Here is a 25,846-nt window from a genome sequence, read left to right on the forward strand (position 1 = left end):
AAGATGACTAAAGCTTTACCCCTTTTATGATTCTTGTTGCTTTTGCCACAAACTCTAGAGTGTTGGAATTGGCCAGTGCTGGATCAAAGGTCTCATTGATGCTGAAGACCAAGTTGAATACTGCAGCTACTGAAGTTGTGTTTGTTGTAGAGGTGTTTGTCACTGTTGATTTAGAGGTTTCATTTGAATTATGATTTCCATATGTACCATACATTTGTATTGAAATTCAATATTCTTAAAATGTGCAGCACTGATTACTTGCAGTGACTGCCAGAGTACATGGTTTTAAAATGGCAGCATTATTTGTAAATAGTGTGATTTAATGTATTTCCTATTGGTCTGGTATTATATTACATTTTCTAAATGTATTTACAGCCAAATTTGTAATAAAAATAGAATGTTACATATTGTGGTCATGTCAGAGTCAGACAGTAGCACTGAATTTAACAATGCTCTTCACTTGAGCCAAAGCCATGATAGAAACTTGTCCTTAGTTTGACGTCAGATTCAGCTATAACTGAGACAGCTCTGTTTCAGACAAACTACACCCCTGTATTGTTGAGTTTGAGCTCTGAATACACACTTTGCAACTGCTTACATCTGCTGCCAAGTGGTATTGTGTTGAAACACAACAGTACAGACTCTTTGATGCTCAGCTCCAGCACATTGTTTGGTTCACAATATATTTGACTAGAGTATTTGATCTATTTGATAGTTCAAATTCCACTGTTTTATAATATTTATGCATTTTGATTAAAAAAGTAGCATAATATATTAAAATAAGGGGGACAAATCAGATTTCAGTGTAGTGCTAATATGAAAATTTTGAGAACTTTTTTTGCACAACTGTAACTTTAAATTCATATCCTGAACAGCTTCTGAAGTGAGCAAGCAGCAGATTCATTGAATATGTGCATTACATTTGAGCAGGATGACGTAAGTGACTGTAGAATTCAGATTCTCAGTTGAAAAAATCAAAATGAGAAGACTTACCAGTCATACACAAAACAGTCAGTACCAGCTTCCAGTCCATTGTGGTGCTTATAATCAAAACAGAAAAAAAGGAATATATATTATACAAATATTGTATTTTGATAGTAAGTGACTAATTTGTGTCTTCTGTGTAGGAAATCTAATCAATAAAGAGCCCTGCAGTTACACAATGGATTAGACAGACAGACAGACAGACAGGCAGATAGACAGGCAGGCAGGCAGGCAGCTAGCTAGATACTTGGTCACTATAAATTATTCATGGAAAAAATATAAACATTCAATTCAACTTAAATAATTAACAAATAACTATAATTACTAAATCTATTATAACTATTATATATTATAATATATTATAACTAAAACTTAGTTATTTATCTATTTTAATATTTATCTATTTTATATATATATATATATATATATATATATATATATATATATATATATATATATATAAAATAGATAAATATGTAAAAGTATTTAAATATATACTTTATTATACTTTGTATATTTAAAGCAATTACTTATTACATAGATAATGCCATATTTTTATTTTTATTTTTTATTTATTTTTTATTTATATTCAGTACACATTACATTATAATAATATTTAAATTGTCTATAAGAGAGTGATTCACTTCATATCATCTTTCAGGCTGGTGATTCTACATAATGTCATAGATATTCTACATAATATGACTAGGGAGAAAATAAAGTCATTACTCACCTCAGGTGTCTTCAGGTAGCAGATGTGGAGCGTTCTCTGCCCAGTGGTAGTGACAAAGTGTAAAATGTAGAGCAGGTAAATGGGATATTTAACCAGAGTAATGATGCATGTACCATACGTACTTATGCCAAACCCATGATGTCAAAAGGGCCTGGGAGGGAGATGTGTTGCACTGCGTGAGGCAAATGGTGGTCACACCAGATACTGACTAGTTTTGGACTGTGAGGTGGATGGATTACCTCGGCAAAGGAGAAGTGCTCACTAACACAGATTTAGACAGATTTGTGAACAATATTTGGGAGAAATAGGCCTTTTGTGTACATAGAAAAAGTCTTTTTCTTTGAGTTCAGCTCATGAAAAATGTGCAAAAACAAAAGTGTTGCATTTATAATTTTGTTCAGTATACGTTGAGAACATAAAAAATAACATTACTATTAAATAATGTTTCCTACTTTTTCATGTAATCACTTTCAGTAGTATAGGGGATTTGTGAAAATAAAATCCAGAAAGTGATGGTAAATTATGTAAGTTTAACCCTCTCAGACAGTCTGTTCTGTTGTTCACACTGATACGTCACCCTAGTGTCACCTTTTTGAAAGAGAAAAAGATAAGTGTATTAGCAAGTATATAAAAGCACCAATGCAGAAATTTAATTTGGGTCTGAGGAAAATGCTGACCAACTTACATTCTACTACTACTAATAACAATAAGTCTCTTTCTTTGCCAGTGAAAATATCTTGAATATCATCAAATGTATCTAGTATTTCTTATAATAAGTTTACATTAAACCAAATACAAAATTATGGAACCTAATTGGTTTGTTGTAATCTTAGAATAGGAGATACTAATACATTTGACCAAATTCACCATTTTCCACTTACCATTAATATAAGAAGTCCTTTGCATTAAATACTAATATTATATTTTGCATACAATATAACTAATATTAAGGTTTGCTTAATAGTAAATTGTAGTTACTAATAAATCTTCAGAGTATTTTCTATTTTCCTTGTGTGAATGTGTTTGTGTGCATGGTGATGGACTATGATGACTATGACGTTTTAAGAAATTGTGTGTAAATGTGTTTCTGTAAATCAATGTGACCAGTCCTTTGATACTACAAAGCTTTTTACCATGCCAATGAAGCTATTTGAAAAAATTTTGTTCAAAATATTTTTAATCATTAAGCTGTTCATTCCTTCCATTTGTATTCCTATATAAAAAAATGACTTAATAAATAAATTAAAAATACTTTTGGCCAGGGGTGTAATTTCCACTGGGGACAGGGGAGACATGCCCCCCCCCTTTCAAAATCCCGTTTGTGTCCCTCCACTTTTCATATTCGTTTGTTATGATTTTTTAACCTACGCCGTCATCGCCACGGAGGAGCAGGCCCAAGCAGGACACAGAGTCTGCCTGTGTCGATGCGCGTGTCTGCATCCAAGAACGCCGCGTTCACACTCTAGCACTAGCTCACTGAAAGGTGTAATGAACAGGTATAATGAACAGGTATAATGAACAGGTGTAATGAACAGGTATAATGAACAGGTATAATGAACAGGTGTAATGAACAGGTATAATGAACAGGTATAATGAACAGGTGTAATGAACAGGTGTAATGAACAGGTGTAATGAACAGGTGTAATGAACAAGGTGTAATGAACAGGTGTAATGAACAGGTATAATGAACAGGTATAATGAACAGGTGTAATGAACAGGTATAATGAACAGGTATAATGAACAGGTGTAATGAACAAGGTGTAATGAACAGGTGTAATGAACAGGTATAATGAACAGGTGTAATGAACAGGTATAATGAACAGGTATAATGAACAGGTGTAATGAACAGGTGTGATGAACAGGTATAATGAACAGGTATAATGAACAGGTGTAATGAACAGGTGTGATGAACAGGTATAATGAACAGGTATAATGAACAGGTGTAATGAACAGGTGTGATGAACAGGTATAATGAACAGGTATAATGAACAGGTATAATGAACAGGTGTAATGAACAGGTGTAATGAACAGGTATAATGAACAGGTGTAATGAACAGGTATAATGAACAGGTATAATGAACAGGTGTAATGAACAGGTGTGATGAACAGGTATAATGAACAGGTATAATGAACAGGTATAATGAACAGGTGTAATGAACAGGTATAATGAACAGGTGTGATGAACAGGTATAATGAACAGGTATAATGAACAGGTATAATGAACAGGTGTAATGAACAGGTATAATGAACAGGTGTAATGAACAGGTATAATGAACAGGTGTAATGAACAGGTATAATGAACAGGTGTGATGAACAGGTATAATGAACAGGTATAATGAACAGGTATAATGAACAGGTGTAATGAACAGGTATAATGAACAGGTGTAATGAACAGGTATAATGAACAGGTATAATGAACAGGTATAATGAACAGGTGTAATGAACAGGTATAATGAACAGGTATAATGAACAGGTGTAATGAACAAGGTGTAATGAACAGGTGTAATGAACAGGTATAATGAACAGGTGTAATGAACAGGTATAATGAACAGGTATAATGAACAGGTGTAATGAACAGGTGTGATGAACAGGTATAATGAACAGGTATAATGAACAGGTGTAATGAACAGGTGTGATGAACAGGTATAATGAACAGGTATAATGAACAGGTGTAATGAACAGGTATAATGAACAGGTATAATGAACAGGTATAATGAACAGGTGTAATGAACAGGTGTAATGAACAGGTGTAATGAACAGGTATAATGAACAGGTATAATGAACAGGTGTGATGAACAGGTGTGATGAACAGGTATAATGAACAGGTATAATGAACAGGTGTAATGAACAGGTATAATGAACAGGTGTGATGAACAGGTGTGATGAACAGGTGTAATGAACAGGTGTAATGAACAGGTATAATGAACAGGTGTAATGAACAGGTATAATGAACAGGTGTAATGAACAGGTGTGATGAACAGGTGTAATGAACAGGTGTAATGAACAGGTATAATGAACAGGTGTAATGAACAGGTGTAATGAACAGGTGTAATGAACAGGTGTAATGAACAGGTATAATGAACAGGTGTAATGAACAGGTGTAATGAACAGGTGTAATGAACAGGTGTAATGAACAGGTGTAATGAACAGGTGTGATGAACAGGTGTGATGAACAGGTGTAATGAACAGGTTTCACGGTTGTGGGACAGTCAGCGTTGAAACTCCAGAAGCAGTAACAGATGACTTTAATGTCCTCATGGATGAAAAGAAAGAAAGGAGATGTGAGTTGGTTGATTCAGTAAATTAGCTCAGGTCAGGATAATCATATTTTCATGAAGATTCTGTGTAGCATGAAAACGAGTTGACTTTAAACCGCACATTTTCTCTCAGCAATGTATGACAAGCAGACTCTGGATGCTAGACCTGGGCAATTAATCATTATTTTCGATTAATTCGAATTTATGGTTTATGTCGATGTTGAAAAAACGAGAATCGATTTTATGATTTCACTTTGGTTTGGCAGAGCGAGCTTCTGTAGAAACAAGCAAAGAGCTTGTTTCTAAGAGAGGCGCGGTTTCTTCAGTCCGGTTGAAGAATGCGCTGAAAGACGGGGAGGAGCCGAAAGTCTGCCGCCGTTTTCATATGAAATTTAGAAGGGACTGAGACGATCACAAATTTGTGTAGAGTTTATGGAAAATCGCAGAATTCTTTGGGTGCCTGAATAGAAATGTTAAAAATGGCCTAGCGACGAAAACGGTGGCAGACTTCGGCTCCTCCCCGTCTTTCAGTGCGTTCTTCAATCCTACTGAAGAAACCGCGGCGTCGCAGAGTGAGGATCAGAGGATGTGTGTGTGTGAGTGTGTGTGTGTGAGTGTGTGTGTGTGTGAGTGTGTGTGTGTGTGTGTGTGTGTGAGATTAGGAAGACTCGTATTTGGCTTGTTCAGTACTCAAATGTTATACACATCTATGCAATACAATGGAATGCTGCAATAAGTTTACCATCCTACCCTGTTAGGCAAACCTTTATTTTATTTTATTTTATATTTGTTTGTTTATTTATTCATTCATTCATTTATTTATTTATTTATATTTTTTACTGTTATACCCTCATTGGGGGCTGAGTCCCCCTTACATGAAAATCCAAGACTCACCCCTGATTGTGCCGTATACACAGATGTAAAATGCATTCTGGCTCCTGTTTGATTTTATTTAGCGTGTTAGTTTATTAGCAGTTCATATGTTTGGTTATACTGTTTTTGCTCTAATAAAAAAAATCTGTTCTATAGTCTCTAGTGTTTTATTACATTTTTTTAAAGAAAAATAATCGTTTTAAAATAGAAAATCGAATTTTGTTTTAAAAAATCGGAGATTCAGGTTTTTGGACATATTGCCCAGCTCTACTGGATGCTAGTTTATGTAACGTCTGGGACCCCCGCCCTATGCGGGGCTCGAACCCAGACGCCCGTGGTGTGTGTGCACACGCCAGCACATGGTAGAATGAGACCCATGCGCAGATTCAGCGAAGCACTGCTTTTATTACAGTTAAGACACGACATAGGGAAACAAACGGAACACGAGACATGGCGTGGTTAACTAAACCAAACGAAAACAAAACCTAGACCTTAGCTTGGACATAAAACTTGACAAAACCCCAACAGAAACCACGGTACAGATAACAATCATGGACAAGGACACAAACACAAGGATCCCTATTTATAGGGGTAGACATTAGGGCTAATGGGATACAGGTGACACAATCAGGATAGGAACAATAGGAAGGGCGTAACAAAAGACACACAAAGAAGCAGGCTTCCAAGGTTCACCTGCCAGCGCCCTCTCTGGGCCTGGCAGGGAACTGTCCAGCTGTTCCTGACAGTTTAATGTTAAACTCAATATGATCATAACTCAGTGGTTTTCATATCAGAGTACAGATGAGGTGGACAGTTAGGATACATGGAAAGATGGGATTGACAATGGACAATGTTTTTAATATTTTTTTATGTTTGTGAGAGATTGTGTGCCAATCTTGCATCCTGTATACCAGATCAGTAGTGTATCTATTGCGTTATTAATATTCCATCCTTTTGGATTACAGCAGTAAGGAGTACAGATGGTTATTCCTACCCTGCTATAATACAGTGTTGGAGGAATAAAAATGATCTATTTTAGGTATTTGTGCTGCACAGAAAATTAGCACCAGGAATGTAAATATTTTAATTTGTTCATTAACTAAGGGTGGGTGTTTATGCATGAGAGATAATTATTAAAGTAATGATCAACATTTTCATATAATTCCATATTAATGTAGCTGCTGTCTATCTGCAATTGATATTACACAATAGTGCTGTAACACACACACACACACACACACACACACACACAGTTCATAAAAGCTTTCTGCTGTTTCTATTCTAAACCCCTGTGGTTTGGTGGGCGTGTCTCTGACAGACGTCCTGTACAAGTCATTTATTTTACATTTACAGCTACAGCGGTCAGTTTAAAATAAAAGTTTGTTTAAGAGTGGACATCAAGTCTCACATTATTTACATTTTATTCACACACAAAACATTAATGGTGAACATTTCTGACTTTATATAATGATTCTCTCAGGTCTTGGTGATCGGCTGCTATTAAAGAATAAAGAACGTAAGACATCTTTTTTATATCCATAGTTTAGTAGCCTACTGTTCTCTTTAGCAGAATTTATCATTATAAACTTCATTATTTCCTGGATTTTGTATCACCATAGTCCCTAAATGTATGTAAATGAGGGAAATGGGATTTAAACCGACTCGTCCTTGAATGGCACATCACCAATTTCTTCAGAGAAAAACGAGATGTATGTGGTAAGAATAGCATTCATAAGTGTGCTATTACTTTTCATGCTGATAAGTATTATAGTTTATTTTATATTAATTTTTAAATGCATCTTTCACATGGTTCACTTCCTGGTTTCCATATGGGCTAGCTGTGACGTCAGCTAGAGGTTTTGCTTTTTTTAAGGATGCATCGTCTTTAAACTGTTCCAACAGCTTGAATTCTAACTCTTACAGCCACATACTACCTTAAATCTTAGCTATGCTTCACTTCCTGGTTTTCGTACGGACATTTAAGCAGCGCGCACACGCTAGTTCGTTTTGACTTCATATTTATTATATTATTTGAGAATGTCTTGCAATAGTTTAAGCATAATTAGCGTGTATATATTTAATGGAGGCTATCGGTAGGTGCTGCGCAGGCAAAGCGGCTAGTGGTAGGTGCTGTGCATGTAAACCTCACCTTAATTGGTTAACTTGCGAGTGAAGTTGATGGCTTGCAATGTGGCACTTTGTTAGAGCGCCAACCTCCCATACTGGAGACACGGATTTGAGAGTACATGGGTTGTGTATATATATATATATATATAGATAGATAGATAGATATATAGATATATAGATATAGATATAGATATAGATAGATATAGATACATTGTCAACATTTTGAAGATTGTTTTTGTGTTTATTGAGATACTGCTTAAAATGTTATTTTTCAAAGGGGGTGTACTCATTTACGCTGGGCACTGTATGTATGTAGATATATATACACACACTCATTGTTATTTTCACAAATAACATCTACATATAATATAATATGAGATTGAATTTAATTACTGGAATAAATCAACTTTTCAATGATATTCTAATTTACTGAGATGCACCTGTATATATAGAGGATAGTAGGAACCAACCCACCCAGGACACAGACTGTTTGCGAACCTCCCATTGGGCAAAAGATACAGGACAATCAAGACACAAACAGACTAAGAAACAGCTTCTTCACCAGAGCTGTAACTTGCATCACGTAACCCTCATTGTAACCCCCCCCCAACAAACACACACACACAAAATTATAACAGCTAATAGTTAAGCTGTTACCCCCCATCCCTTCTTCTTCACCAAGTACTGCTAACCACTTTACTCCCACTTTACTTTTCCAAAGTGAAATATTTGTATTCTAGCTCTGAAAAAATGATTTGGTGGTTCATTAAACATGACATAAAAACAACAACAGTGAATTTAAATGAAAAATCTAATTATTGGAATTACTCTAATGCTTTATGTTCTGGACTTAAATATTTCTTGTTAGTATCATTATTTGATTATTTCTGTGGCTACAACCCAAGTTTATTTCTCACGTTCTTTCCTCGGCCCAATTTTATATTACTTTACAGTTACTCACAAAACTAGAAAAAAGGAATGTTTACATGAGAGAGTGTAATTTTAAATTCCAATTAAATTCACAGAGCTTTGAAATTATTTAACTTTGATCAAAGATCAAGTGTGTCGGTAAAGTTATCTTAGTTTCAGAGTGTGTGTGTGTGTGTGTGTGTGTGTGTGCATTTATTTATTGGGGTAATTTATTACTCTATATCTGTCTGGAACCATTAAAGATAACACTTGAGTAAAACTGATCGGTTTTAGATGATGTAAATGTTTCAGATTTTGTAAACCGTAAAATCTCTTTAAATGTTGTTTTTCTGATCATTCAAATTTACTTACATTTTAATAAGATCATTTCTTGGTGTTCTGTTACATTTACTTAAAATATGAGTTATATTTGTAGGCCTTGACACTGGACAACACACACTGCCTGGCCAAAAATGTCACATAATTGGTTGGACCTCCTTTTGCTTACATTACGGCACACATTCACTATGCCATCATTTCAAAAAACTTATGCAATGTCATGCCATTTATTTTTGTCCAAAGTTGCACTAATTTCTCCCCAAAATCATGTATTAATGATGGGAGAGACTAAATACTGCATAACGTCTTCTACACCACATCCCAAAGCTTCTCAGACTTACAACATAAATAGAATTTACCTGTACAGATAGTGAAGGGAAAATATCTAGGTAACTTTATTCATAACAGTCATACTTCTGTAATTCTGCTGTTCATAAAGTGCAGATGTGTGCAGTTTTAATGAATATATACAATATGTACTGTGCAAAATCTTTTTGGTGTACTGGGTGTTGTGTAGACAAATCGAGAAAAGTCCAAGTTCTATGGACTAGTTGAAGGCCCAAATGTCCTGTGGGAAGAAGCTTCTCTTTGTGTTTGCCTTCAGGCAGCAAAAGTGCTTCCCTGACTGAAAACAGAGACAGAGATCGGATCAGCAGCCCAAAGCCTTAACCAGTGGGATCCACTACCCAAAATTCCATGGCATTGTCTGTCAGTTTTATTATACATTGCCAAGCTCTGTCAATACTATTTAATACTCTACAGTACTATTCACTATTAACTGGTAGTTACCATAATGTTTTGTTGTATAACAAGGATTATAATGTGTTTGAGTAAAGGGTATTTCCTTCATCAGTTCTGCATCCCACACACATCAGAAAGAGCTCATCCCCAAAAAGGCTTACATATCATATAGAAATATGTTTAATTCAATTCAGTTTATCTGTATAGTATTTTACATTGGTTTAAAGTAGCCTTACCAAACATTTAGAACACTTAATCCAATCAATTATTAGTATGGGAGCAGCAACAAGACATCAAGGACCATTACTGAACAAAAGGTACTGTATATGTGACCATGATTACCATTTAGTATCACCTGACCATTTGGGTGATCAAACGTATAACAATACCTAGCCAAGGTGTAACTCATTTAGTGAAACTCATTTAAATTACGAACAGAAAACAATGTATAAAATGTTTTGGATTTGTCCTGCATTCTTTTCGACGATGAACTCAAAGTACTTTATGTATTTTGTCGCTGCTAAGCTGCAATAAACAACTTCATTAAGATCTTTGACACCCTTTTCTTACCAAGACATCCAAAATGTTGAAAGTTGAATTTCTCTATACCTAAAATCATGTGTCACAAACAGAACCGTCAGGAGAAAGGAATGATTCTCAGGTGAGTTTCCTAAAATATAACCCTGCAGAACTACTTTCTCAATTGTGATCTGCCTGCTTAGGATCTCTCAGACAGGATGATACTGGTTGTACTTTGGTACAATGTAAAATGTTTTCATTTCCTTAAGTAGTGTATGATTCATTTATATTACTAATAAACAAATCATTTTAATAAAAAATATATTTGATAAACAAACCTGCCAAAATGTCTGCTTATAAACATTATCCTCATATTTTCTTTGTTTGTTTATGTTTTTAAATACAGTGTATATAGGAAATACAGTGACTCAAGCTGCGATGGGTGAACACAGACACACAGCAGACACTGGAGGTGGATAAACATAAATTAAAAAAAAAAAAAAAACTACACCAGGTTATGTCTGTAATCCAGTTACCTGAGAAGGGAACAAGATGCTGCGTCATGACTGATGCTATGGAAATGCTTCATTGAGGAAGTTGTGTCTATGCACATACACCAATTTAAAGGCTTGGATAGGACACATGGCGATGGGCATATGCGCCAATAAGTCATATACACACCATATAAGGGCATCTGTCACATTGCTTCAGCTTTTACTTGTCTGAAGGGAGTGTGAGAGGACACCCCAGGGTGTGGCAAACCTGAGGCAAGCTTGACGCAGCGTCTCATTCCAAAGGAATGCTGTCTAGGAGGGAGACAAGGTCTACAAACCACCACCTGTAGATGGAGACGCCACTCCCCGGACTTCAGCACCTGCCTTGACAGGAACACTGCATCCTGATTTATGTGTCCTGGGATGAAAATTGCAGCGAAAGAAACCTGGTTTCTGCCCAGAGCAGAATCTCAGGTACCAACCTGAACAGAGGGTGCAAACGCACAACGCCCTGATGATTGATATAGGAATCTACTGTAGTGCTCTGTGCACACCAACACAGGGTACCCCCTGAGGTGTGGGAGAAAGTATTTCAATGTTAGAAACATGGCCCTCATCTACAGGCAATTTATGTACAGTATCTCACAAAAGTGAGTACACCCCTCACATTTTTGTAAATATTTTATTATATTTTTTCATGTGACAACACTGAAGAAATGCCCCTCTGCTCCAATGTAAAGTAGTGAGTGTACAGCCTGTATAACAGTGTAAATTTACTGTCCCCTCAAAGTAACTCAACACAAAGCCATTAATTTCTAAACCGTGAAAGTGAGTACACCCCTAAGTGCAAAGTCCAAATTGGGCCCAAAGTATCAATATTTTGTGTGGCAACCATTATTTTCCAGCACTGCCTTAACCCTCTTGGACAAACAGTCTGTGTCCTCGGTGGGTTGGGTCCTTGATGTTGCTAGCTCTCTTGTGTAGATGGCTAGCATAGACCATGTCCAGACTAGGAAGCTTGGTTCCTACTATCCTCTATATATACAGGTGCATGTCAATAAATTAGAATATCATCAAAAAGTTGATTTATTCCAGTAATTAAATTCAAACTCATATTATATTATATTATATTATATTATATTATATTATATTATATTATATTATATTATATTATATTATATTATATTATATTATATTATATTATATGTAGGTTTATTACACACAGACTGATATATTTCAAGTGTTTATCTCTTTTAATTATGATAATTATGGCTTATAGCTAATAAAAACCCAAATTCAGTATCTCATAAAATTAGAACAGTGTGAAAAAGTTCAATATTGGAGACTCATGGTATCACACTATAATCAGCTAATTAGCTCAAAACACCTGCAAAGGTTTCCTGAGCTTTTAAATGGTCTCTCAGTCTGGCTCAGTAGCCTACACCCTACACAATCATGGGGAAGACTGCGGACTTGACAGTTGTCCAGAAGACAATCACTGACAACATGCACATGGAGGATAAGACACTTGCTGTATCCAAGCACATTAATGGAAAGTTGAAAGGAAGGAAACAACGTGGTAGAAAAAGGTGCACAAACAACAGGGATGACTGCAGTTTTGCAAGGATTGTGAAACAAAGCCCATTCAAGAATTTGGGGGAGATTCACAAGGAGTGGACTGCAGCTGGAGTCAGTTGCATTCCTTATGTCAAGCGACTCTTGAACCAGAGACAATGTCAGAGGCATCTTACCTGGGCTAAGGACAAACAAGATTGGACTGTTGCTCAGTAGGCCAAAGTCCTCTTTTTAGATGACAGTAAATTTCGCATTTCATTTTGAAATCAAGGTCCCAAAATAGAGAGGCACAGAATCCAGTCCAGTATAAAGTTTGCACAGTCAGTGGTGGTTTGGGGAGCCATGTCATCTGCTAGTGTTGGCCCACTGAGTTTTGTCAGGTCCAAGGTCAACGAAGCCATCTATCGGGTTTTAGAGCATTTTATGCTTCCCTCTGCTGACCAGCTTTATGGAGACGCTGATTTCATTTTCCAGCAGGACTTGAAATCACCACACTGCCAAAAGTACTAATACCTGGTTTAAGGACCATGTGCTTGATTGGCCAGCAAACTCGCCCAACCGAAACCCCATAGAGAATCTAAGGGGTATTGTGAAGAGGAAGATACGAGACACCAGACCCAACAACGCAGAAGAGCTGATGGCCGCTATCAGTCGTAACCTGGGCTTCCATAATACCTTAGCAGTGCCACAGACTGATCGCCTCCATGCCACGCCACAGTGCTGCAGTAATTCCTGCAAAGGGAGCCCTAACCAAGTGATGCACATGTTCATACTTTTCAGTAGTCCAACATTTTTGTGTTAAAAATCTTTTTTTTTTTCTTTTGGTCTTTCTTTTGGTAATATTATAATTTTCTGAGATTTTGGGTTTTCATTAGCTGTTAGCCAAAATTAAAATTAAAAGAAATAAACACTTTCAGGCTGTGTGTAATGAATCTATATAATACATGAGTTTCACTTTTTTGAATTAATTACTGAAATAAATCAATTTTTTTTATAATATTCTAATTTATATATATATATATATATATATATATATATATATATATATATATATGTATATATATATGTATATATATATATATATATATATATATATATATATATTTATATACGCTATATTGCCAAAAGTATTTGCTCACCTGCCTTGACTCGCATATGAACTTAAGTGACATCCCATTCCTAATCCATAGGGTTCAATATGACGTCGGTCCACCTTTTGCAGCTATAACAGCTTCAACTTTTCTGGGAAGGCTGTCCACAAGGTTTAGGAGTTTGTTTATGGGAATTTTTGACCATTCTTCCAGAAGCGCATTTGTGAGGTCACACACTGATGTTGGACGAGAAGGCCTGGCTCTCAGTCTCCGCTCTAATTCATCCCAAAGGTGTTCTATCGGGTTGAGGTCAGGACTCCAGGACAGGCCAGTCAAGTTCCTCCACACCAGACTCTGTCATCCATGTCTTTATGGACCTTGCTTTGGTCACTGGTGCACAGTCATGTTGGAAGAGGAAGGGGCCAGCTCCAAACTGTTCCCACAAAGTTGGGAGCATGGAATTGTCCAAAATGTCTTGGTATGCTGAAGCATTCAGAGTTCCTTTCACTGGAACTAAGGGGCCAAGCCCAGCTCCTGAAAAACAACCCCACACCATAATCCCCCCTCCACCAAACTTTACACTTGGCACAATGCAGTCAGACAAGTACCGTTCTCCTGGCAACCGCCAAACCCAGACTCGTCCATCAGATTGCCCGATGGAGAAGCGCGATTCGTCACTCCAGAGAACGTGTCTCCACTGCTCTAGAGTCCAGTGGCGGCGTGCTTTACACCACTGCATCCGACGCTTTGCATTGCACTTGGTGATGTATGGCTTGGATGCAGCTGCTCGGCCATGGAAACCCATTCCATGAAGCTCTCTGCGCACTGTTCTTGAGCTCATCTGAAGGCCACATGAAGTTTGGAGGTCTGTAGCGATTGACTCTGCAGAAAGTTGGCGACCTCTTCGCACTATGCGCCTCAGCATCCGCTGACCCCGCTCCGTCAGTTTACGTGGCCTACCACTTCGTGGCTGAGTTGCTGTCGTTCCCAAACACTTCCATGTTCTTATAATACAGCTGACAGTTGACTGTGGAATATTTAGGAGCGAGGAAATTTCACGACTGGATTTGTTGCACAGGTGGCATCCTATCACAGTTCCACGCTGGAATTCACTGAGCTCCTGAGAGCGACCCATTCTTTCACAAATGTTTGTAAAAACAGTCTGCATGCCTAGGTGCTTGATTTTATACACCTGTGGCCATGGAAGTGATTGGAACACCTGATTCTGATTATTTGGATGGGTGAGCGAATACTTTTGGCAATATAGTGTATATATATATATATATATATATATATATATATATATATATATATATATATATATATATGCACATACAGTGCCCAGTGTAAATGAGTACACCCCCTTTGAAAATATATAATATATATATAAATAACATTTTAAGCAGTATCTCAATAAACACAAAAACAGTCTCCAAAATGTTGACAATATATCTATCTATCTATCTATCTATCTATCTATCTATCTATATATATATATATATACACACACACACAACACCCATGTACTCTCAAATCCGTGTCTCCAGTATTGGAGGCGGGCACTCTAACAAAGTGCAAGCCATCAATTTCATTCACAAGTTAACCAATTAAGGTGAGGTTTACATGCACAGCACCTACCACTAGCCGCTTTGCCTGCACAGCACCTACCGATAGCCTCCATTAAATATATACACGCTAATTATGCTTAAACTATTGCAAGACATTCTCAGATAATATATATACAAGCTAAAGTCACAGATAAAATATGAAGTCAAAATGAACTAGTGTGTGCGCTCTGCTTAAATGTCCGTACGAAAACCAGGAAGTGAAGCATAGCTAAGATTTAAGATACTATGTGGCTGTAAGAGTTAGAATTCAAGCTGTTGGAACAGTTTAAAGACAATACATCCTTAAAAAAAGCAAAACCTCTAGCTGACGTCACAGCTAGCCCATATGGAAACCAGGAAGTGAACCATGTGAAAAATGCATTTAAAATTTAATATAAAATAAACTATAATACTTATCAGCATGAAAAGTAATAGCACACTTAAGCACAACATAAGCAACATTTTAGATTTTAGCATTGGAACCAGGTTTCTAGCTATTATCGTTTAGGACTAGTAGCGTCCAGGAACCGGAAGAATAATAATAAATAGTGACGATAACAATCACGCAATCACACTAATTATATAACTATTACATAAATTTTATAACTAGAACAAAATTTTCAGTTTTACTCAAATTAGGGTGATGCAAAAATGAGTACACCCCACTGAAATTCTCTGGAGCAAAGCTAAATTTTAGACTACATTTGTCTAATTTAACAAGAATTCAACCACAGGTGAGTCTAATTATTCAATAAAATGCGTGTGATTGCGAAAAGCAAAGAGCTATGTTCTTTAAACTACTGCAGTACATTCTCAAATAATAAATACAAACTAAAGTCACAGTTAAAATATGAAGACAAAACTAATTAGTATGCGTGCTATGCTTAAATGTCCGTACGAAAACCAAGAAGTGAACCGTAGCTAAAGTTTAAGGTGGTATGTGACTGCAAGAGTTAGAATTCAAGCTGTAGGACCAGTTTAAAGATGATACGACCTTAAAAAAAGAAAAACCTCAAGCTGACGTCACAGCTAGTCCATACAGATACCAGGAAGTGAAGTCCGTGAAAAACGCATTTAAAAATTAATATAAATTAAACTATAATACTTATCATTATGAAAAGTAATAGCAACACAACATGAGCAACATTTTAGCGTTGGAACCATGTTTCTAGCTATTATCGTTTAGGACTAGTAGAGCGCCCAGGAAACGGAATAATAATAATAATAGCTAGAATGTTGCATTTCCAGAAGAAAATGTGTGTGATTGTGAAAAGCAAAGAGCTAGCTTAAACTACTGCAATACATTGTCAAATAATATATACAAGCTAAAGTCACAGTTTAAAAAGTTTAAGGTAGTTCATGTGGTTGTAGAGTAAGAATTCAAGCTGTAGGAACACCTCTTAAAAAATACCTCTTCCCTCACTCTTGCTGACGTCACACACAGTAGCGGTCTGAAGTCCGTGAAAAATACATTTAAAAATTTATATAAAATAAACTATAATACTTATCAGCATGAAAATAATAGCACACTTAAGCACAACGTGAGCAATATTTTAGCATTGGAACCATGTTTCTAGCCATTACCGTTTAAGCGATATGTTGCTTAAACAATTGCAAGAAATTCTCAAATAATATATACAACTCCGAGCGGGTAGCGAGGTGCACTAACAAATAAGCTAAACTGCAGCTTATAATACTACTGAGATCAGTGGAGTAATGTTTTACACGCACGGCATCTACCGATAACCTCAGAGAAAAACCCAAACTAGTGTGTGCGCTCTCCTTATGCAATCACACTAATAATAATAATAAATAGTGACAATAACAAGAGTAATAAAACACTAATAATAATAATAATAATAATAAATAGTGACGATAACAAGAGTGTGATTGCGTAATCAGACAGGTATCCAGCAGACAGTTGACTATAAAAGGGTGTTAATCAAAGAAAACCCATTTCCCATTCCCATTTCATGCTGTCAGCAGTGGAATAGAAATGTCACAAGACCTGAGAAAGAAAATAATTTCTTTACACCAGGAAGGTGAAGGCTACAAGAAGATCAGCAAAGCTTTACATATCAGTCAGAATACTGTAGCAAAAGTGATACAAAATTTAAAAAAGATGGAACTGCAGCCATCTCACAGAGTTGTCCAGGTCATCCATGGAAGTTAACACCTCGACAGGAGCGTCTTCTGATGAGAAGGGTTGAAGAAAATTGGCATGCAAGTTCACTGCAGTTACCTAAAGAAGTAGAAAGCCAAACTGGGGTGAGTGTTTCCCGTGACACAATACGGCATACGCTGCAGAGGAATGGCATGCATGGGTGCTGTCCATGAAAGAAGCCTTTCCTAAAGCCCAGGCACAAAAAAGCCTGCCTAGAGTTTGCCAGGGCCCATGCTGACAAAGATGAAGATTGAACCAGTGTTAATGTTTTCAATGATAGAGACTTAAAGCACTTTTGTATGTCGCTCTGGATAAGAGCGTCTGCCAAATGCCAGAAATGTAAATGTAACTGTAAATGAAGACTACTGGCACTCTATACTCCGGAGTTATGAGACCAAGATAAATGTTTTTGGAACTGATGGCTTCAAAACTGTATGGCATCACAAAGGTGAGGAATACAAAGAAAAATGCATGGTGCCTACAGTGAAACATGGTGGTGGCAGTGTCCTTCTGTGGGGCTGCATGAGTGCTGCTGGTGTCAGGGAGCTGCATTTTATTGATGGCATCATGAATTCACAGATGTACTGCTCTACACTCTATGAAAGAGAAGATGCTACCATCACTCCGTGCCCTTGGTCTTCATGCACTTTTCAAACATGACAATGATCCTAAACACACATCTAAGGCCACTGTTGGATTTCTGAAGAAGAACAGGGTGAAAGTGATTCAGTGGCCAAGTACATCTCCTGATCTGAACCCAATCGAACACTTATGGGGAATTCTAAAGAGACAAGTTGAACATCACTCTCCATCCAGCAACCAGTCTCTAAAAGAGGTCATTATTGAAGAATGGATAATGATAGATCATTGAGATATTGTTTAAAATGTTACTTTTCAAAGGGGGTGTACTGAAATGTCAACGTCAGTTTCTGATCTTGTTTTAATTTGTACCTGTAGATGAAAGTGATGTAATTGCATGTAAACAACAAAACATCACTTTGTTTTCACTTATTAAACAAAAGATATCAACAAAAATGAGAATTTCACCTATGCCCCAATAGCTAGTGTTTTCCCTATTGGCTGAAATAACCTCAGTGAGCCAGTTCCAGTTCCTGACATTGACTGGACGAAAGGTTCACCCACTCCTCAATGCAGAACTTTTTCAGCTGTGATGTTTGGGGGGTTAATTGTATGCACAGTCCATTTCAAATCAACCCACAGGATCTCAATAAGATTTAGATCTGGGCATTGACTTGGCCATTCCAGAATTCTCCATTTTTCACATTTCTGCCAGTCCTTGGTGAATTTACTGGTTTGTTTTGGGTCATTGTAATGATGCAAGGTTCAGTTCCATTTTAGCTTGAATTTTTATGACAGATGGTCTGTCAAAAATGGTTCTGATATAATGTATAATTCATAATGGATTATATGATGGTGATCTGGCCAGGTCCTGCTGCAGCAAAGTATCCCCAAACCATAACACTTCCACCTCCATGTTTCACAGTTGGTATGAGGTTTTTTGGTGTACGCCAAACAATGCCGTGTTATGGTATCCAAATAATTCAATTTTAGACCCATCTGTCCAAAGCACATTATTCCAGAATTCTTGGCCTTTGTCTCTGTTCTTTCCTTTTTTTCCTTCTTGTGCACCTCCCATAATTAAAGTTTTGAAGTCTCTTTCTGATTCATGTACTTAAACTGTAGCAAGAGCTTGCTGTAGGTCCCATGATGATATTTTAGGGTTTTTGGAGGTCTTTAAGCATCTTGTGGTCTGCTTCTCTGGGTGAATTTGCTTGGACATATTTACAGTTGTTTTGAATGTTCTCCACTTGTAAATGAGTTTCTGGACAGTGGAATGGCTGATTACAAATTCTATTGAGATCTTTTTATATCCCTCACCAAACTCATAAGCATCAACAATCTTCTTTCTGAAGGCCTCAGAGAGCTCTTCGGATCTCATCATGGTGATACTCTCACTCTCACAGCAAACCAAACTAAATGATTGAGGTTTAAATAAGACAAGCTTCCTTCAAAATGCTCTGGAACAATCTTCTAATAATTTGCATCTGATGTGATTCACCTGTAGGTAATTTTATCCATTTTGTTTTTCTCACAAAAAGAAAAAGGCCTTTCTTTGATTTTATTTGTTTAGTTATATTAATTAGTTATATATTATATAATTTTTTATATAAAAATGTGTGTGTATATATATATATATATATATATATATATATATATATATATGTGTGTGTGTATATATGATATTATATCATGAAAGGAGGGCATTTAAGTAGAAGCATGCAATGGTGATTTCCTCATCTCAAACAATTTATTGAAGCCAACAACAGTGGTGGGTATACCACGACAAAAAATCTCAATGTCTCAATAATTTGTCATGTGCCCTTGACCATCAATTACAGCTTGACCACGACGTCTCATGCTGTTCACGAGTCGACTTATTGTCTGCTGAGGCATGGCATTCCACTCTTCTTGAAGGGCGGCCCTCAGGTCATTGAGGTTCTGGGGTGCAGGGTTACGAGCCTCTACACGGCGACTTGGCTGATCCCATAGGTTTTCTATGGGATTCAGGTCTGGAGAAAGTGCAGGCCACTCCATTTGAGGTACCCCAGCCTCCAGCAGCCGTTCCCTAATGATGTGACCTCGATGAGCTGGAGCATTGTCGTCCATGAAGATGAAATTAGGCCTGTGTTGTTCATGCAGGGGCACAATGACTGGATTAATGATGTTATTCAGGTAGTATTGGCTCGTCACTGTACCATTCACAAGATGTAGGGCAGTTCTGTATTGAGTGGACACACCTGCCCAGACTGCAACACCACCACAACAGTGGCTGATGCATAGCGCTCTCCTTGACATCTCCAAGATCGTTGGCGACCATCATTTACGCTCAACGTGAATCAACTTTCATCAGAGAACAGCACTGAGGCCCACCGGTCCCTCGTCCAGCGTAAATGCTCCCTGGCCTGATGCCTGTGCCTGGGGGTGTGGTCAGGTACCCTTGCAGGTCGTCTAGCATGCAGACCACGCTGATGTAAACGGTTTCAAATGGTCTGACGTGACACTTGGGTGCCTTTCACCTCCCTTAAATGTGCCTGGAGTTGAGTGGCATTCATCATCCGGTTCCACAGGGCACTGTTCACAATGAAGCGGTCATCAACGTGGGATGTGGCCAAAGGACGTCCACTTCTATGCCTTTCTGTGACTCTTCCAGTCTCTCTGTACCTCTGTGTCAGCAACCTGCTGATGACACTCTGTGACACTCTAAGCTCAGTGGCCACTTCCCTCTGAGAACATCCTGTTTGAAGCCTCACAATGGTGAGGTACTGTTGATCAATTGTTAGGTGTGGTCTTGGTCTCATGATGTCAAAATGTGAACAGCATGATGAAGAGGACTGTTTAAATACCAATTATAATGGAACCAGAAAATGTATTGGTCGATTCATGGATCAAACACCAATTTTGCCGTTAAGCACCTTGTTAGAGAACAGCAAGTTCTGCAGAAAGTACTGAAACACTGAACAGTTGGACATGTGCATTCAGAAGTGTAGAGAAGGTCAAATTAAGTTCACCTGGAAAGGTTATAGTGCATTTTAGGTGCATCCTGAAATTTCACCCGAAAGTCGAATATCCTTAATTTTTTGTGAGTAGTGTATATATCGATCAGACATAGCATTATGACCACCTGCCAAATATTTTATTGGTCCCCCTTTTGCTGCCTAAACAGCCCTGACCCATTGAGGCATGGACTCCACTAGATCCATGAAGTTGTTCAGTGGTATCTGGCACCAAAATGTTAGCAGCAGATCCTTTAGGTCCTGTAAGTTGTGATGTGGGGCTTCCATGGCCCTCCAACGACTTACAGGACTTAAAGGATAATTTTGATAGATACTGACCACTGCAGACTGGAAATCTTACAAGAGCTGCAGTTTTGGAGATGCTCTGATCTAATCATCTGGCCATCACAATTTGGCCCTTGTCAAACTCACTCAAATCCTTACAGTTGCCCATTTTTCCTGCTTCTCCCATCTCCCACTAACAAGTGCCATGATGAGGAGACCCTCAGTCTCATTCACTTCACCTGGCACTGCTCACAATCTTATGGCTCATCAGGGTGTATGTATGTATGTATGTATGTATGTATATACACTATATTGCCAAAAGTATTCGCTCACCTGCCTTGACTCGCATATGAACTTAATTGACATCCCATTCCTAATCCATAGGGTTCAATATGACGTTTGTTCACCCTTTGCAGCTATAACAGCTTCAACTCTTCTGGGAAGGCTGTCCACAAGGTTTAGGAGTGTGTTTATGGGAATTTTTGACCATTCTTCCAGAAGCGTATTTGTGAGGTCACACACTGATGTTGGACGAGAAGGTCTGGCTCTCAGTCTCTGCTCTAATTCATCCCAAAGGTGTTCTATCGGGTTGAGGTCAGGACTCTGTGCAGGCCAGTCAAGTTCATCCACACCAGACTCTGTCATCCATGTCTTTATGGACCTTGCTTTGGTCACTGGTACACAGTCATGTTGGAAGAGGAAGGGGCCAGCTCCAAACTGTTCCCACAAAGTTGGGAGCATGGAATTGTCCAAAATGTCTTGGTATGCTGAAGCATTCAGAGTTCCTTTCACTGGAACTAAGGGGCCAAGCCCAGCTCCTGAAACACAACCCTACACCATAATCCCCCCTCCACCAAACTTTACACTTGGCATAATGCAGTCAGACAAGTACCGTTCTCCTGGCAACCGCCAAACCCAGACTCGTCCATCAGATTGCCAGATGGAGAAGCGCGATTCGTCACTCTACTAAAAACAGGTAAAGTGTTTTGCAGCATGTGGGCTTCTGACCACTTACCCTCTCTGAACGCTTCCTTCACATGCCCCACGTATTTCGTGGTCAACACACATCCTTCTCACATGCCCGGGGAACACTGGCTGGCTTTAACCCTGGAAAAAGATGGGGAAGCTACCTTTTTCGACTCTTACGGATCATCTCCTGAATTCTGGTACTTCCCCTCGACCATCCTGGAGTTTTTGGAAAAACGCTCCGAAAACATCAAGTATCACACGGGACAACTGCAACATCGACTGTCTACCGTATGCGGTCAGCACTGCATCTATTATCTTTACCACCGAGCCATAGGCTTATCTTTCGAGCAAGTATTGTCTCTGTATGACGAGGATGTTATAAAAAATGATATTATGGTGCGTGATTTTGTGAAAAAATGTGGGGTTAAAAATAAAAGAGGGGGGCAGCATTGTTGTTCTTTATCAACTTATAAAAACAAGTTGTGAAAATGAAAGACCGTACGCATAATGATTCGTCTAATAAACCACTTTACTGATGAAATAATTGTCTCTGTCTATTATTATTGTGAATACTCGATCCACCGAGGGGACAGAATGATTCGTTTTCTGCTCCTGAGCTTCTTAGAAGCACGAGGCTCCGAGGGTGTGATCCAAGGCGGGGATGATGACGGATTCTTCTTCTCCGAGGTCCTTTCGCGATGTGTTTTTAATCCCTCCTTCAGGGAGCGGTATTGATCGCAAGCATGCAGGTTATTCACCGAAGATAAAAAGATGTTCAGTTCTGATAGAGTATTCAAAAATTGCGACCAACCGGTGGGAGGGGGTGATTTTTTTTTCTTATAGGAGAGAGAAAGATGTTTGAATAAATAGATCATATGAGATCCTTTCGCTGTCTCACTTTTATAAACAAATTCCCCCTTCAAATTCCAACCCCCACCGCTCTCCTTTAATTTCTCGACGATGTATCTGGCGTTCTTGCGATCCCGAGGAGGCAGGCTTTTCAAAACCTCATACCCTGTACGGTCGAAATCTGCCCCGTCGGCCACCGTCGGTTTTGTGCGCTTCGAGGCGGAGAAGTGCGCCCAGCGGGGGGCCATGCATCCTCCTCCTCCTCCTCCTCCTCTCCATCCACGTTTCTCCCATGTAATGTCAGAGTAACCCTACACTCGTCTCGTTGATCCTGCTTCAGCAACGTCAAATATCTCCGCAGCAAAGCGTCATATTTTTTTATTTTTTCATAAGAACTCAACCCTTGTTCATTTAATACCTCCCTCATTTTACTCCAAATCGTCTTCGGCCGTTTCTCTGACCGTAGGTCGTGTCATACCGTTTAATCGACGGGGAGAGACGAGAAACATTTTCTGAGCTTTCTTCAAAGTCATTTTTTTTTTTTTTTTTTTTTACTGTCTACTAGAGAATCCTCCGATAAGATTCCCGATCAGAGGTATGACGGTCTAGAGCAAAGGTAGAAGAAACCCGCCCGTCTGTTTCTTCAGAACCCTGCGTTTGCTCTTTAAACAGGTTTTTTCATCTGCCAACAGCCTGATAATTTTTCTCCACTTTTGAATTTTTTATATTGCAAAGGGGTTAAGGGGATGTTACCCTTGAGAAGGTTTAAAGAGATCTCACACAGTGTTCTGATAAAGTCGTGAGAGCAGTGTTCGAGAATGTCTTTACGTTTCCCAGGGCCGGCGTGGTACAGAGCAGCGAGCAAGGGAGCATTCCTTTTTATACGAGATGACATGTCTTAGGTTTTTGGGACGTACACCGTCGATCTCTGATGAGGAAGCAGCCCGGTCCTCAGCCTGTAGCGATCTGGACACATCGGGGTGAGGTCGACGATTAAATAGCCGTGAGGATCTCTCATAGCATCTTCGAGGCTTTCCAGGAAATAACCGTTTTGTGAGGGAAAGATCTGATGGGCTAATATGCTCACCTGTAGTTTATCCCGAGGGTTTTTAAACATTACCAGATAATTACAGTTCAGGCTGATGGTACGGTTGTGCTTACCTCGCTGAAACACATTCTGAGTCAGCATCATGACGCTCATGTTTCTGTGATGTCTGTACTGAGTGAAAATTTTAACCACTTCAGGATGCTCAGACGCTTGAAAGATGATGTCGTCCAGAATGATCAAATGGTTTAAGTCATGAGGAAACAGGCTTTCATCTTCGAAAGAATCAGGAAGCCCTTTGACAAATTTAATCTTTTTATTCATCTTTTGCAATTCATCGTACATAGGCTGGTAAGAAGTGTAGACCCACACAATGTTTTTGGGGACTACGTTCATGACACTCTCACAATTTTCCAATACACTTTTCACAAAATAGGTTTTCCCACACCCACTAGGGTCTGCTATCATACAAGAGAAAGGACAGACGAACCTGTGTTCGAAATCTGTTTCTTCTATAACATTGAGATGTGACATTTTATTTATTTGCCCCTCTAAAAATTATATTCGGTTAATATCCGAACGGTAGAGTAATACCGTCTGGAAAGAGTCATCTTTTGTCGTATATACAACCCGAAGCTTTTTCTGAAATGACAAGGTTTTTAACGAGAAGCCCTTTTTATCACGAGTTATCCCCTGCTGAGGAATCTCGATAACCCCCACCTCCCCAGAGATCCTTAAGTAATCCTCCACCATATCTCTGACGCTGTCAAAGTTGACCCTCTTGCGGCATTCTAAGGTCTGCGTGATGCCTTTGACACGCATCACAACTTTTTTTTTATCCTTCGTCTGATAGGCATAGGTCTTGGGCCCCGCAGACACAAACTCTTGTATGCTATCCCCGTCCAATTCATCGGTCAGCTCGCCTAGGTAATTTCCCAATTCTAAAGGCGTCTCCCCCTCCTTCACCACATAAATCAAACTGTCTGTGTCGGTGTACAGAACCCTCTCCCTCAACCTTTCCAGGTAGTCGTACATCTTGAGACGCGCGTACGTCGTTGTGAACGCCGCTATGAAGACGTTACTCCTTTTACCCGGAGGCTGAACGCAACGCTCACCGTATCTCCACCTGATCAATGCTCTCCGATCATCCAGAATATCAAAATACTCGACCACATATTTACCGGAAAACAGGTAGTTGAAAAACGTTTCAGGTTCCGAGACTATCTCAGTGCGGAGCAGATCATCTCTCTGAGCAAACTTTCCCCAAAGGCTATTGAGACAGAGTTTAGCCACCTGTCTCTTGACGGGATTCGCCTCTATCTTTTTGGGGTCTAAACGGATCCCTTGATGTTCCATATACTCTCTGACGTACCTCTCCCTGCTGTCCCGATCCACAGCGTCAAGCGGATAACCAGAAGCTTCCTGCTTTCCTTTTAAAAACGCGCGTACGTACCCGGTGAACACAGAGTCGCTGGTTTTATCGAAGTGCTATACCTAAGTGATTTTAGCTACTCTGTAACCCATCTCCAAGGCTTTGTTAAATTCTACAGTAACCCACACACCTGTCAATGCTCTGGCATAATCGTCATGTGAGCAAGGGTCATTCTGCATGCAGGATTCTGCGCACGTGCAACGTAGAGGAAAGATTAATTTACCGTTCTCGCTTTTGTACAGTAAAACGGGGAAAAAGAGACCGCGAGGCGGGTAGAC

The 25,846-nt window shown here is 38.7% G+C and overlaps 1 protein-coding gene across 1 annotated transcript in view; it reads right to left on the minus strand.

Annotated features, from left to right (window-relative positions):
* LOC131349160 (uncharacterized) overlaps positions 1-23,339 on the minus strand; it is a 30,487-nt gene extending 7,148 nt beyond the window's left edge. The window contains exons 1-2 of the mRNA XM_058384577.1: positions 23,180-23,339; positions 22,816-23,023 (exon numbers count right to left, since the gene is read on the minus strand). Of these exons, the coding sequence (XP_058240560.1) occupies positions 22,816-23,023; positions 23,180-23,339 (368 nt within the window). The remainder of the gene's footprint in view (positions 1-22,815; positions 23,024-23,179) is intronic.
* Positions 23,340-25,846: the final 2,507 nt, after the last annotated feature.

The sequence above is a fragment of the Hemibagrus wyckioides genome, linkage group LG29 (assembly GCF_019097595.1).
Source record: "Hemibagrus wyckioides isolate EC202008001 linkage group LG29, SWU_Hwy_1.0, whole genome shotgun sequence".
Taxonomy (NCBI): domain Eukaryota; kingdom Metazoa; phylum Chordata; class Actinopteri; order Siluriformes; family Bagridae; genus Hemibagrus; species Hemibagrus wyckioides.